Raw genomic sequence first — 13,094 nt, 5'->3', positions numbered from 1 at the left:
ATAAAGACTTATTGGAACAAAAGACTCCGTGGTGGCTTTCACCACATGAAGCATTACTGCTCAAACCACTTGGAAAGAAAGGAAAATGGCTCACATATGCTGATTTATTAAAGGAACATGGTGGAAAATGGAAATTAAGAGATTATGATGAGATCAAAGACCACTTTCAGAGTTGGTTGCATTATCAACAACTACATGAAACATATGAAGAAGACTGTAAGAAAGGATTTAGTTATACTAGATCCAGGTTTCAAACGGAAGTGATTGAAGGGAAAGTGAAACTACTGAAGGCCGCATATAGCATACTATTAGAATGGGAGACGAAAGATGAAGAGGTAAAATCAGTTATGATTAAATGGGCACAAGAGGTAGGTCACAACATCATGATGGAGGATTGGGTTAAATTATGGAAAACTGACTTAAAATTTACAGATTGTTCCCTATTGAAGGAGAATTACATGAAGATGATGTACAGATGGTACACAACACCAGTGCAGTTAGGGAAAATGTACAAAACTAGTTCAAACATATGTTGGAAGTGTAAGGAAAAGGAGGGAACGTTTTATCATATGTGGTGGGATTGTAAAGTAATTAAAAAAAATTGGGAAATGATATACAATGAACTGAAGAAAATGTTCCATTTAACATTTGTTTAAAAACCCGAGGCATTTTTGTTGAAAAACATCTTCATGTATGCGACAACAGCCGCGAGAGTTCTGATAGCACAAGGATGGAAGACTGAAGAAATCCCAACTAAAGAATCATGGCAAGAAAAAATTGATGGATTATGCAGAACTGGCAAAATTGACTCATAAGCTACGGGACAAGGATAACTGTGACTTTAAGGATTAATGGGAACCTTTCACCAAGTATTTGAAGACGCAACAAAGCGAACTGGACTCCTTGGCAGGTTTTTGAATAAACATCCACAATTATTATTTTTTACTGATAATAATTGGCTAAACAGTTGGAGGATCTATACAACTCTGTAACATGCAGAAAATAGCATTATTGGAGAAACCAAAGACTGGAGCTGAGGGAAGTCGGGGGGTGGGGTGGGGGGATGGGTTTTGTGGGGGGAGGGGGGAGGGAAAATGGGGAGGGAATAAGGATATGTTTTTGGAAAATATGTTTTGTTATAACTTTGAATAAAAAAAAATAAAAAAAGATTACTTAAAGCAGATTGGTTGCCTCATACTCTTTGAGCTTTAGCTGATGTTTTATTTTTATAATTCACTGCGGGAAATGGGGAGGATTGTAGTTTTTCATTGCACAAATGGCTATACTGAGTGTTTGCTTATCTGTGGGGTTAGCAGTTCTGGATTAAATGCTTGTGGGCTGATCAACACAATGTATCCACCCATGTGCAATATGTGGGACTCCTGTTAGTTATTGGAGGTGCAATTGTTTGAAGAAGGGCCTCCATAAGAGTTTTGTGTACTCATGTGCTGGCAGTGTTCGGTAATTACCATAAGTCTTCAGTTTAATCTGTTATATACTGCCCAAATTATTGGTTTCTTCCATTTTAGAATTATGGCGTCACCTCATTTCACCCCTTGACATTGAGCAGGTCCTCAGTGCAACAGAGGCATGTTTGCTTTTCTGCAGGGTAAAGGGGCCCATAAAGGACTTTAGTATTGAACACTCTGTATCTTTCATGCAGTGGACAGGGTCAAGTGAACTATGGTTCTTCACACAAGCCTTAGCATATGAAAGCTTGTGTAAGCAATGTGATGATAATAGTGAAAGGGACACGGGTGGCGCTGTGGTCTAAACCACTGAGTCTCTTGGGCTTGCCAGTTGGAAGGTCAACAGATCAAATCCCTGCGACGGGGTGAGTGCCCATTGCTCATTCCCTCTCCTGCCAACCTAGCAATTCAAAAGCACGTCAAAGTGCAAGTAGATAAATAGGCTGTGGCGGGAAGGTAAATGGCGTTTCCATGCGCTGCTCTGGTTCGCCAGAAGCGGCTTTGTCATGCTGGCCACAAGACCTGGAAGCTGTCTGCAGACAAACGTCGACTCCCTTAGCCAATAAAGCGAGATGAGCGCCGCAACCCCAGAGTCGTCCGCGACTGGACCTAACAGTCAGGGGTATTTTTACCTTTAATAATAGTGAATTGTGAAAATTCATTGCTGGCCACTTGTTAATGTTGATTTATTCACTGCTGCTGTGAACAAGGGTGGGTAGTGTTCTGTGCACAACATTTCCTTAATCTGCTTTTGGTAAATATAATCTGGTTTTGATTTTTTTATTGACATTTCATGTATTTACACAGCCACTAGAGAAATCTTTCTGTACCCATTTGAAGAAGAAAAGGATATAGGATGTTTTATTTCTGCTTGATTTTGGTATTGTACCTACTGCTTGTACTTGCACATTCCTATGCACATTCCATTGGGCAATGGTGTTATTACCCTAAACATATACATTGCACAAGGCTAAATTCACCCAGGCCTCAATTCTGAGGCTTTGCAATCATAACTTAACAGGCAGTTTTTTACATACCCAATTGAATCCAACTAGAAATTTAAATGTTGACATCAGCAGAACATAAAAGTAAATTACTGGAATGATATTTTACTGGAATGATATTTTTCTCTGCTTTCTGACAGGTCAGTTATAACAAACTTTATGAAAGCTGCTCCGCCAAAGCAGCCACATCCTAGTTGTTGTGGGTTCTTGTTCTTAAAAAGCAAAGACATTTGGACAACCCAGACAAGAATTTCAAAAAGAATGGGGAAAGTGCAGAGATTACTTTACCAAACAGTGACCCAAAATATATACCTGGACTTGTTTCAATTAATCTCTACAGGAGACTTTGCAGTTTTTTAAGTCATAACTAGGAAAAATTGTAATACAGTCATACCTCGGGTTACAAACACTTCAGGTTGCAGTTACAGATAGGTAGCCGTCTTGGTCTGCCATAGTCAAAACAAAATTAAAAAAATCCTTCCAGTAGCACCTTACTTAGTTGGTCTTTAAGGTGCTACTGGAAGGAAATTTTTTATTTTGTTTTGACTTCAGGTTGCGTTTTTTCAGGTTACGGATGTGCCGAAACCCGGAACGGGTTACTTCCGGGTTTCAGTGGTTGCGCGTGCACAGAAGTGCTAGATCGCGCTTTGTGCATACGCAGAATCTCCGAATTGCAACCTGTGCGTGCGCAGATGCGTCGCTGCGGGTTGCGAATGCTGCGGGTTGCAAACGTGCCTCGCGCACAGATTACGTTCGCAACCCGAGTGTCCACTGTAATCACATATAAAAGAAACAGTATACAAGAAGGAAATAAGGAGGCCATTTACAGGATAAAGGAAGTCTTTTATTTTTATGTTTGTTTTCTTTATGTAAGGGGATAGGAGTTTAAATTTTATAATTAAATTGTCAGTGGTGGTGGGTTTGTTTGTATGTATGAGGTTGTGGACTATGTTGTACATAAATTATTTTTTAAAATATTTTAAAAATAAAGCAAATACATTTCTTTCCTTTTTAACTACTGTGTGGAAATCACTGTAGATTAATCTCTGGTGCTAACGCGTGTTTTAAGAAGTCTAGTTTATGGCTACAATCCAAAGACCTGCTTCATATATGACCAAGAGATTGGCAATTATGCCCAGGGAAATTGACTTCTTTTAAGCAATTTGTGCTTCTCCCATATCACAAAACGGCTGTAGACCAGGGTGGATAAAAATCAATGATCAGATTTTTTAAAAATTTTAATTGGATTTTTTAAAATTTAAATTGGATTTCTAAAATAAAAAGCTTTTGAAGGGAAAATCTAAAGATAGTTTTCTATTTAAGTTAAATTATAGTCCAAAGGCTATTCCTCAGGAAATAAGGATTTGTTTTAAGTTTTTCATGTGTACTAAAACTCAGTCTAAAGTTTTTTTAAAAATAAAAAATCGTTTAACAACATCAGTTAACAAACATGGATACGTATGCTATAATATTGTTTTAGTTAAATAAATTGGTTAAATTGTTATAAAGGGAACGATTATTTTTCTCCTTCCAATAAGGTACAGTAGAAAAGTTGTCCAAATATAAACAGTTAACTTATTAAACCTCACAATAATTTCATAATTATCTGTCAATGTATTTCTAATAGTATAACCAAATCAGTAATTTTGATATAACTGTAAAAACTACTCTGAAAATTTATTATTCCAAAAATGAAACATTCATCTGGTTGTAAATATTAAGATTATACCAGCAAGACTGAGTCTTTCTGTAAAAAAAAGATTTAAATCAAGTCTTACTGACTAGTGATTTAAAGGTTAATTTCAAAAGCAGTTTTTCACATGAATGACCTGGAAAGCTGCTTAAGAAGTGTGAATGCAAAATGTCCTTGAACCTGTAGGACTTCGGTTTCTCTTGGATCCCAACATTTATTTATTTATTTATTCATTCATTCATTCATACCCCACCCATCTGGGCGGCTTCCAACAAAATATTAAACACACAATAAAACATCAACACACAATTTAAAACTTCCCTAAACAGGGCTGTCTTCAGATGTTTTCTAATAGTCAGGTAGTAGTTTATTTCCTTGACATCTGATGGAAGGGGGTTCCACAGGGTGGGTGCCACCACCGAGAAAGCCCTCTGCCTGGTTCCCTGTAACTTGGCTTCTTGCAGCGAGGGAACCGCCAGAAGGCCCTCAGCATATGTAAGACTCTTTAAAAGCCGTGTTTGTTTCCATGGGCATGCCAGGCAAATGAGGTACAAACAAAAAAGTCAAAATGCTAATGTAATAAATAAATAAATGGATAGGGGTACATTTCACCCAATGATATGCAGATAGATTGTTCTGGGTCACTTCTGTATTATAATAAGTGTGTTCTATTTTATAAACATGGGAAAACCTAAGGTAGCATAGCTGCTTAATTGGTCCTGAATTTGCCTTTCTTGCAACCAGAAGACTGTTGTGGTAGACACTGTATGTCATTCATAGTGCTTGAAAGTTCTGCAAAATCAAGCTGAATTAGACTATCTCAGGAGGGATCCAAGACATGTTAAAGGTCTGTTCATACTCATATGAGGCCTAATAAATAACTGAACAAGTGCTGACAATGGTTATGTTGTACAAATAATGAAACTAATTTCTAGTCATATTTTTTGTTGCGATAACAAAATGAAATTTGGCCTTTTTAGAAGCAAATTGTAAATGGAGGTTAATTTCAAAAACTATAAATATAGAGAAATCTTGCTTTTTTAAATTATGCAATAGCATGTCTTACTTTAAGCCTTATATGTTGCTTCATCTTTAGTAATAGGAATGTGTACCTAATCAAATAATAAAATGAGTTAATTACCCTTTCTGTTGTTTCGAAGGGCGTTGGGAGGAGGATAGAAAGTGCTGCCTTCAAAAGATAAACTTCGTTGAATAATGGAAGTTTTACTACTTACATTTCTTTTCTTTTTTTACCAGTTACATTTCATTTTAAATATAAATTGTTTAACCTAGGAGAGAAGTCCTTTTGTCTCTCTAGGCCATCATAAGCAGAGTTTTTATTTTATTTTCCAGATAATTCCCACCAGTATGTTGACACTATCTGGCATAGCTGTAAACGTGACTTGTCATCTCAATTGCATCCATGGCTGTTGGGTGACCTGGTAAATCATGGAGCTGAAAGTATGGGTGGATGGAGTCCAGAGGATCGTTTGTGGTGTCACAGAAATTACAACTTGCCAGGAAGTTGTTATAGCTCTTGCTCAGGCAATAGGTAAGTGAAATAATCTCCTTGTGCATAGATGAGTCTGTGTTGTGGGGGTTGGGGGCACTTTTTCTGTTGAAGACAACTGTTCAGGTATGCTTGCACTTCAATGACTTCTGTATTTTCTTACCACATGGCTATTGAGGAAAGCTTGAAAAGGTCCCTGCCCATTTACTGCTTCTCCATGGAACCTGAATCTGTTGACTTGACTTGATTGAACAAATGAACATTCTTGGAAGTTTTCCAGTGCGGTCACTTTTGCTAAAACCCATTTGTTTGGCTCTTCAATAATGCAAGCAACTTGTTGCTTCAGTATATACTTGAAGCACCAAAACCAAACTTTGATTCAAGATGTTTCCCTTTATTATCATCCCTCTAATGGGGTACATGGAAGTTGAGCAGAGGCCACTGGAGTGTACATTGCAAGGCTTTGAAGGGTATACGTTAATCTGCTGTAGGGGTGGGGAACCTTTGGTCCTCCAGATGTCAGACCCAGCCAGCATCACCAACGGTCAGGGTGATGGGAGTTGCAGTGCAGCAGCATCTGGAGGGCCACAGGTTCCCCATTTGATACATTACCTTTCATAAAGCACCATGTTCTGTTCTCCTTGGCCTCCACTACCAAGAGAAAGGTTGGTTTCCTTATAAGAGGATTTCTTCTATGGGGCTTCTTACTGTAGATTTGCACTTGGATTGCAATGGATAAGAAGCTTCCTAGAATTCAAGATTCCGTCACCAATGAGTTCTGACGATTTTGAATGAATGAATGACTCTTTATTTGCATCAGCCATCAGCCATAGCAATAAAACAACAATACAATATACAAAGAATAGAAATAAAAAGTCAATTATGTAAAATACATTTTAGGGTTTTGAATCAAATTAGTCAAATAGTGGATCTTATTCTAATTGCCCCAGCTAAAAACCTTGCAACCTTTGCTGTCACCTGCTCATCTTGATCTGCCAAGAGAAAGGACACTGTGGCAGTGGCCACTTTATGTACACTTTGCTTACACTTACTGGAAACTGAACAACCTCTTTCTTCTTTCACATGTACCGTATTTTTTGCTCCATAAGACGCACTTTTCCCCTCCTAAAAAGTAAGGGGAAATGTGTGTGCGTCTTATGGAGCGAATGCAGGCGGGAGGCTCTGCTCAGCGCTCCCTTTAAAGAGCCGTGTGGCGCACGTGTGCAGTTCTTGAGGGCTTTTCCCCGAGGAGGGAGAAGGGCACCTTGCCCGGGAGAGGCTACACACGGCTATCCCATAAGCCAAAACAGCAAAAGGCTATCCCAGAAGCCAGATCCCTCTTGCTGTTCTGGCTTCTGGGATTCTGAATATTTTTTTTCTTGTTTTCCTCCTCCAAAAATTAGGTGCGTCTTATGTTCTGGTGCGTCTTATAGAGCGAAAAATACAGCACTTTTCCTCTCCTCTCCCTTGTGGTTGTGAAGAGGACTTTGATTTATTTTACTTTAAAAGAATCCTAGTTTTTTTATTTTATTCAAACGAGGAACCCTGCTTTAGGTGAAACTCTAGATAGTGTAGCAAACCATATTCCTAGCCTACGATTTGAAGATGGCTTGTTAATGAAACTTATAAAGTTCATTTTAAATCAGAATCCTTGGTTCAAATAAACACTAAGCCAGGATTCTTTCACGTTCTCTTCCTGGCCATGTGAAAGGAAGAAAAGGGAAAAGGGAAGAGTGAGCCTGGTGCTTTTCTCTGGTTTATTCAGGTTCACCCACATAGTTCTAACCCATTTTAACCAGTTGTGAATGTGATCTATGTTAGCTAAAATAGTTCAGATCTCCAAGAAGAAAAAGTAGATGTACCACTGCTGCTTGTTTAACAGCCCACACAATCTCTGTGATAAAACAAAAACTCAGAGTAAGTGGCTTTGCTTCAGTACTTAACAACTCTGTATTCTGTGTGCTGCAGATTATGATCCTTGAAGCTCTATTTGCTATTAATATTCCCACACTGACAAATGAGACTTTCAATTCCTTTGCTATTGTAAACCTATTACCACTGCTACACTAATTGGCTGAAAGTAGCTGTTTAATTTTGCAATTTCTTTTTCTTTTATCAATCTTTTTAAGAAGAGATTTGGGTGGAGGGATTTAAATCTAGAATTTAATTTCATTAATATATCTTCCTCCAGAGAGAATGAGTGCTATCAGGTTATGCATCCTGAACAATTTAATTTTCATATCTATTCTGACATAAATTGGATATGTATTTGTATACCTTTTTTACCTATGGAAGTCTTTGCGGCATTCAAGCTGCTGTATCCATAATGTGATTTAAAATATGTCAGTATCTCTGTTTTAATGGGAAATTGTGCTTAAAATCCTGTTTCATGCTGTGCAGATTCAGACAAAATTCAAATAGCTATTCTGATAAGCTTTCTGAAATTTGCATATGCAATACTTTTACTGTTTTCACTTTGAAATCCTTAGGTAATGCTTTGTAATACATGAGAATTATAGGAATTTTGCATAGTAAGGGGGAGAGTTGCAAACATTTTTAATGGTGTATCATGGTGTCAAGTCTCTTACATTCATTCTACTTTCACCAAATTAATAGAAAATGAGGGAGGAAACATCTGATATCTGAGGCTACATTATTCAGTGTTAAGTGCTAAAACATCATTTACTGTGCATTCTTAGTTTTACATACAGATTTTATTCTGAACTGTATATCAGCTAAGAACTCATGTCTGTAGTGTGGTAGTTAAATGATCAGTTTCTCCCTTTTCCTCCTTGATAAAACTTAGAAGGGATGGAGTAAATTTACTTTTGTGTATCCTTACCAAACTGCTATTTCAAGCCTTGTGACTGAGAGAGAACTGCAACCTTTTAAGCAACAGCAGCAACTTGACAGACCAAAATGAAATGAAAAGAAGAAATGGAACAGAGTTGCAAATATGCTCAAAGTCAATTTGGTCATGGTAGACTTTCATAGGAAGAAGAATCCAGAAGACTTGTAAGTGCAAACCCTTAGGGGAAGAAAAACTTCCTCATCCTTCTGTTATCAAAGATCCGCCTAGCGCCCCTAGGTTGCCCAGAGTTGTCAACCTTTTCTTAGGGGGGGGACCCCTTTTTTAAGGAAATGTTTACCTTTAGAATGCTTGCGGGACGCAGGGACTCACAGCGCCAACCAAAAGGGGTGCCAGCACCCCACACACAGGGGGGTACGAAGGTGGGTGTGGGTTCCATGCTGAGGGGGGACAAAATGTCACGTGGCACAGTCGCCACGCTGTCCGCCTGCTGCCTCACCCTCCCCCCGCTGCATGGCGGCTAACTGTTTCGGCTGCGCGCACAGCGCCCCTAGCGCCCTGTAACATGGGCGCTGCGCAACACATCCTGTTGCGTGCGCAAGCTGAGTTCGTTTGCTGGCTTTTCCGCTTTCAGTGCACACTCCCAGCATGGGGTACCAGTGCAGAACGACAAGGAATGCAAGCGGCAGTGGAGGAAAGATCTCCAGATGGGATCCGTGCGCTCCTATTCTTCTTGTTTTGTTGCTTCTGGCGGCGCACGGAGGATCCTGCTAGCATTTATCAGCCACGAGAGGCAAGGGTCCGGGATGCATGTGGTTGTCCTGACTGATCCAAGCACCTTGTCCGCATTCTCAAGCCTTACCAACTGAAATTCATCCAACAAAACAGGACTAAGCAGTGCTCTGCACACCCCATGAGATTCATATGCTGTAACAGCGGGTGCGAGATCCCAGTGCATCCCAATGGATGCAAGTGAATTTTTCTTCAAAATGTTTTGCAAAAAGTCACAGCAAGCTGCTGTTGTTTCTTCCACCTCCTTCAGGCCAGACTGTAACATGCCCCACACTACCCGGTAAAGCTCTGCTGGACGGCACAATCAGGATGCAATGGGGGCAGCAAAGTAGTCCTTCTTTGCAGTCTTCTCTGCTACTAGGTAGGCTCGATGATGAGTCCTCACCAGTGTTGATCTTCTCTTCATAAACCAGATGGGTGGGGTATAAATAATAATAATAATAATAATAATTATTATTATTATTATTATTATGTCCAAGAACTCTGAGCTGCCACTGTTGCGTCTTTCACTCCTACATCCAGTGTTTCAGCTAATTTAACTGCAGTTCACACATCTCAGCAGTCCCAACACAGTGGTTTCAAAAGCACATTGAGCCACTACAGAACGAGAAAAGAGGAAAGCTATCATGAAACCATGGTATTTTCAAAGCTTTTTCATGTATTGCTTACCATAAATATTAATAACCATGCATAGAGTTGGAGACTTAGCATGTTTATAACCATCAGAAGAAATGGCAGAGTTGTGCAAAATCACAAAGGGAGTGCAGTAGGACTTGGGACTGCGTGGGGAAGGAAATGACCTGAATCTATGGTGAATGTCACTTATAGACCAGCTCTAATTATTTAATTCTGCAAAGTAGAAACAAGTTTCTTACGAAAACTCAAAGCTCTCAAACTATAATCCCAGTCATGAACAGCTGCTTATTTGTTCTGCACTTTACTTAGGTTCTTGATTATTTTGCAAATGTAGGTGTTACCCCTTGTTTTTCTTCATTTTTTGGTTTTAGCACTGTAATAGTTTTTAACAACAAACCAACCTGAAATTGCAGACTACGCTAAGCAGTTGGCTTGATTTGAAACACAGCTTACAGTTAAATCTCTCTCTGGCTGGCACAAGAAGTCTTTAATAGCATTATTAAATAGTCTAAAAGCTCTGGACCTTAATTAACTGTGTTGGATCATAGTTTCCCCACCCCCACCCCCTGAACATCACCAACGCTGCTTTATTGTTTCCCTCCTTAATTTTTAAAGAGATGCTTAAATTGCCAGGATAGGCTGCATTTACCACATGTGGGTTAAACCACAGAGTCTAGGTCTTGCCGATCAGAAGGTCGGTGGTTCGAATCCCCGCGATGGGGTGAGCTCCCATTGCTCGGTCCCTGCTCCTGCCAACCTAGCAGCTCGAAAGCACATCAAAGTGCAAGTAGATAAATAGGTACTGCTCCGGCGGAAAGGTAAATGGTGTTTCCGTGCGCTGCTCTGGTTCGCCAGAAGTGGGTTAGTCATGCTGGCCACAAGACCTGAAAGCTGTACGCCGGCTCCCTCGGCCTGTGAAGCAAGATGAGCACCCCAACCCCAGAGTCGGCCACGACTGGACCTAATGGTCAGGGGTCCCTTTACCTTACCAGGATAGGCTGCTTTTTACCACAAGTACATTGTTCATTGCAACCCACAAATAGATGTTTTAGCTTCCCAAAGTGTATGCTGATTCCAGTCTACATTTTGGCTCTGCATGTGACTCAATAATTTCAGTTAGGTTTATTGTTAGATTAATTGTTAGATTCAGTTAGATTATTAATATTAACAAATAATATATAGGTTGCAATTGTTCTCTGGTAAGAACAAACGAACAATACATAATGATGCATGGCACCATACATCATAGTAACCCTTAACAGCCAATATTTTGCAATTCCAATAAATATTAAAACACAATTCAGTGTCGGCCTCATAAAGTGTTATTGTGAGCATATATACTCTAGACTTAACCTGAAGCACCACTTTAGCTAATGGGGCCTCCTGCTGCTGCTGCTGTGCCGCCGGAGCACAATTTCTGTTCTCATCCTGAAGCAAAGTTCTTAACCCAAGGTATTATTTCTGGGTTAGTGGAGTCTGTAACCTGAAGCATATGTAACCTGAGGTACCACTGTATAGAATAAATAGTATTGGCACTACTAATTCAGAGCGGACCTGTCTTTGAGTGTTTACAGTCTTAGCTTGATATCTTTCTAATTTTATCATAAATTTAAGAGCCAAGAAGGAAAACACTTCAGTACAAAGCAGTCTCACTGTCAAATCAAATCTCAATTATTATTTCTTTACATTGCTTTCTTTCATAAATAATAGTTTTCCATTCCAGCATATGTTTACGTGATGCTCTATGTTCTTCTTTTCCCAGTTCAAACTGGTTAATATAATCACATAATATTTCATAACCTGAAACTAAATAACTCAATTGTTCCTGATTATCTGAGAGCCTTTTAAGTTGGATATTACTGGCAATGTTCATAAGTTTCAGGGTATAAACATTAGGCAGAAAAGTCAGTGTTGGGTCCAGCCATCTTAATCTTCTTCTCCATTGGGACAAGTCAGAGAAATCCTTGGGTAAGACTTCTCCAAGAAAGGCCATTTCCAGCATCTTAAAATTCTTATAACGCTTTTGAAATGTACTTGTGCTTATAACAGCTATGGTGGTTGTTTTTTGCATGTGTTCTATATTTTCATGTCATTTCTTGTTATGTAAATATTTTTGATACTTGGAAGTAATCTTTTTTTATATATAAAATCCTCTCACGTAACTTAATTATCTTCAGTGTTAGTACAACACCTACCAAGACCAACAGGAAATAACAGTTCTACATTCTTTATGGGTAATCTTGCACATTCTAGTTAACACAGCAGCTTAGAGTTTGCTTAGCTACTGGAATGTGAGAATTTAACAGTAAAAAGCACACTGCAATATTGAGACCAAGATGAGTTCATATAATGCTGAACCATAAAAACAGGCCCTATAGGATCTAATAACAATAAAATATTGAATATATAATAGGGTATTTTCCTAATAGTAATCTTACTAGTAGTAACAGTAGTTACCACCACATTTGCTGGTATTCTACAGATGGTATTTGTATGTGATACAAATGTCCCCGTTTCCACAAATCAGCCCCCTGACTAAATCCATCTATTTAGTAGGAAGTTTAAAAGTGTCCCAGGATTCACTGAAAAAAATCTGGTAACCTTATCTTAGTCCTGCCGTGAAAAAAACGTATTTCATTGCACCTGCACCCGTGCACTTTTCCTTTAGTATTCCTCTTTCTATGTTTGTTTCATATACATTTCAGCTGCTATCCATGACAGTTGGTTACTATCAGGAGTTCAAACGTAAATGGGACGTGCCACTAGAAAGCAATGAAGAGAACTGCCCCACTACAAATAACCCACAGTATTTTTGGCTCCAAATTCATGCCCTGTTCATTATTAAGCTTGCATTTTCATGAAGAAGAACAAACAAGACTTCCAACCCTCTTCAATTTTTATGAAGATTGTCATAGCTCAAGTGGGGTGGTCAGTTTAAAAAATACAGTGTTCCCATGGTTCTCAAATGTAATCCGTTCTGGAAGTCTGTTCCAAAACCAAAGCGTTCCAAAACCAAGGCGTGCTTTCCCATAGAAAGTAATGCAAAACGGATTAATCTGCTCCAGACTTTTAAAAACAACCCCCAAAGCAGAAATTTAACATGAATTTTACTATCTAATGATACCATTGACCCATAAAATGAAAGCAATAATCAATGTACTGTACTATTATTTTCTTACCT

The 13,094-nt window shown here is 38.9% G+C and overlaps 1 protein-coding gene across 5 annotated transcripts in view; it reads left to right on the top strand.

Annotated features, from left to right (window-relative positions):
• The window catches only part of RASSF8 (Ras association domain family member 8), a 100,718-nt gene that overhangs the window by 78,933 nt on the left and 8,691 nt on the right, over window positions 1-13,094 (top strand). For all 5 annotated transcript variants that reach the window (XM_081927841.1, XM_081927843.1, XM_081927842.1 and 2 more), the window contains one exon: window positions 5,520-5,718. In XM_081927841.1, coding sequence (XP_081783967.1) covers window positions 5,616-5,718 — 103 coding nt within the window. In that variant the 5' untranslated portion in view covers window positions 5,520-5,615. The remainder of the gene's footprint in view (window positions 1-5,519; window positions 5,719-13,094) is intronic.

Source organism: Podarcis melisellensis (assembly GCF_964234715.1).
Source record: "Podarcis melisellensis genome assembly, chromosome: 10".
Lineage (NCBI taxonomy): Eukaryota > Metazoa > Chordata > Lepidosauria > Squamata > Lacertidae > Podarcis > Podarcis melisellensis.
Note: the sequence above shows the minus strand (reverse complement) of the source record. Positions and strands in the feature narration are given on the sequence as shown.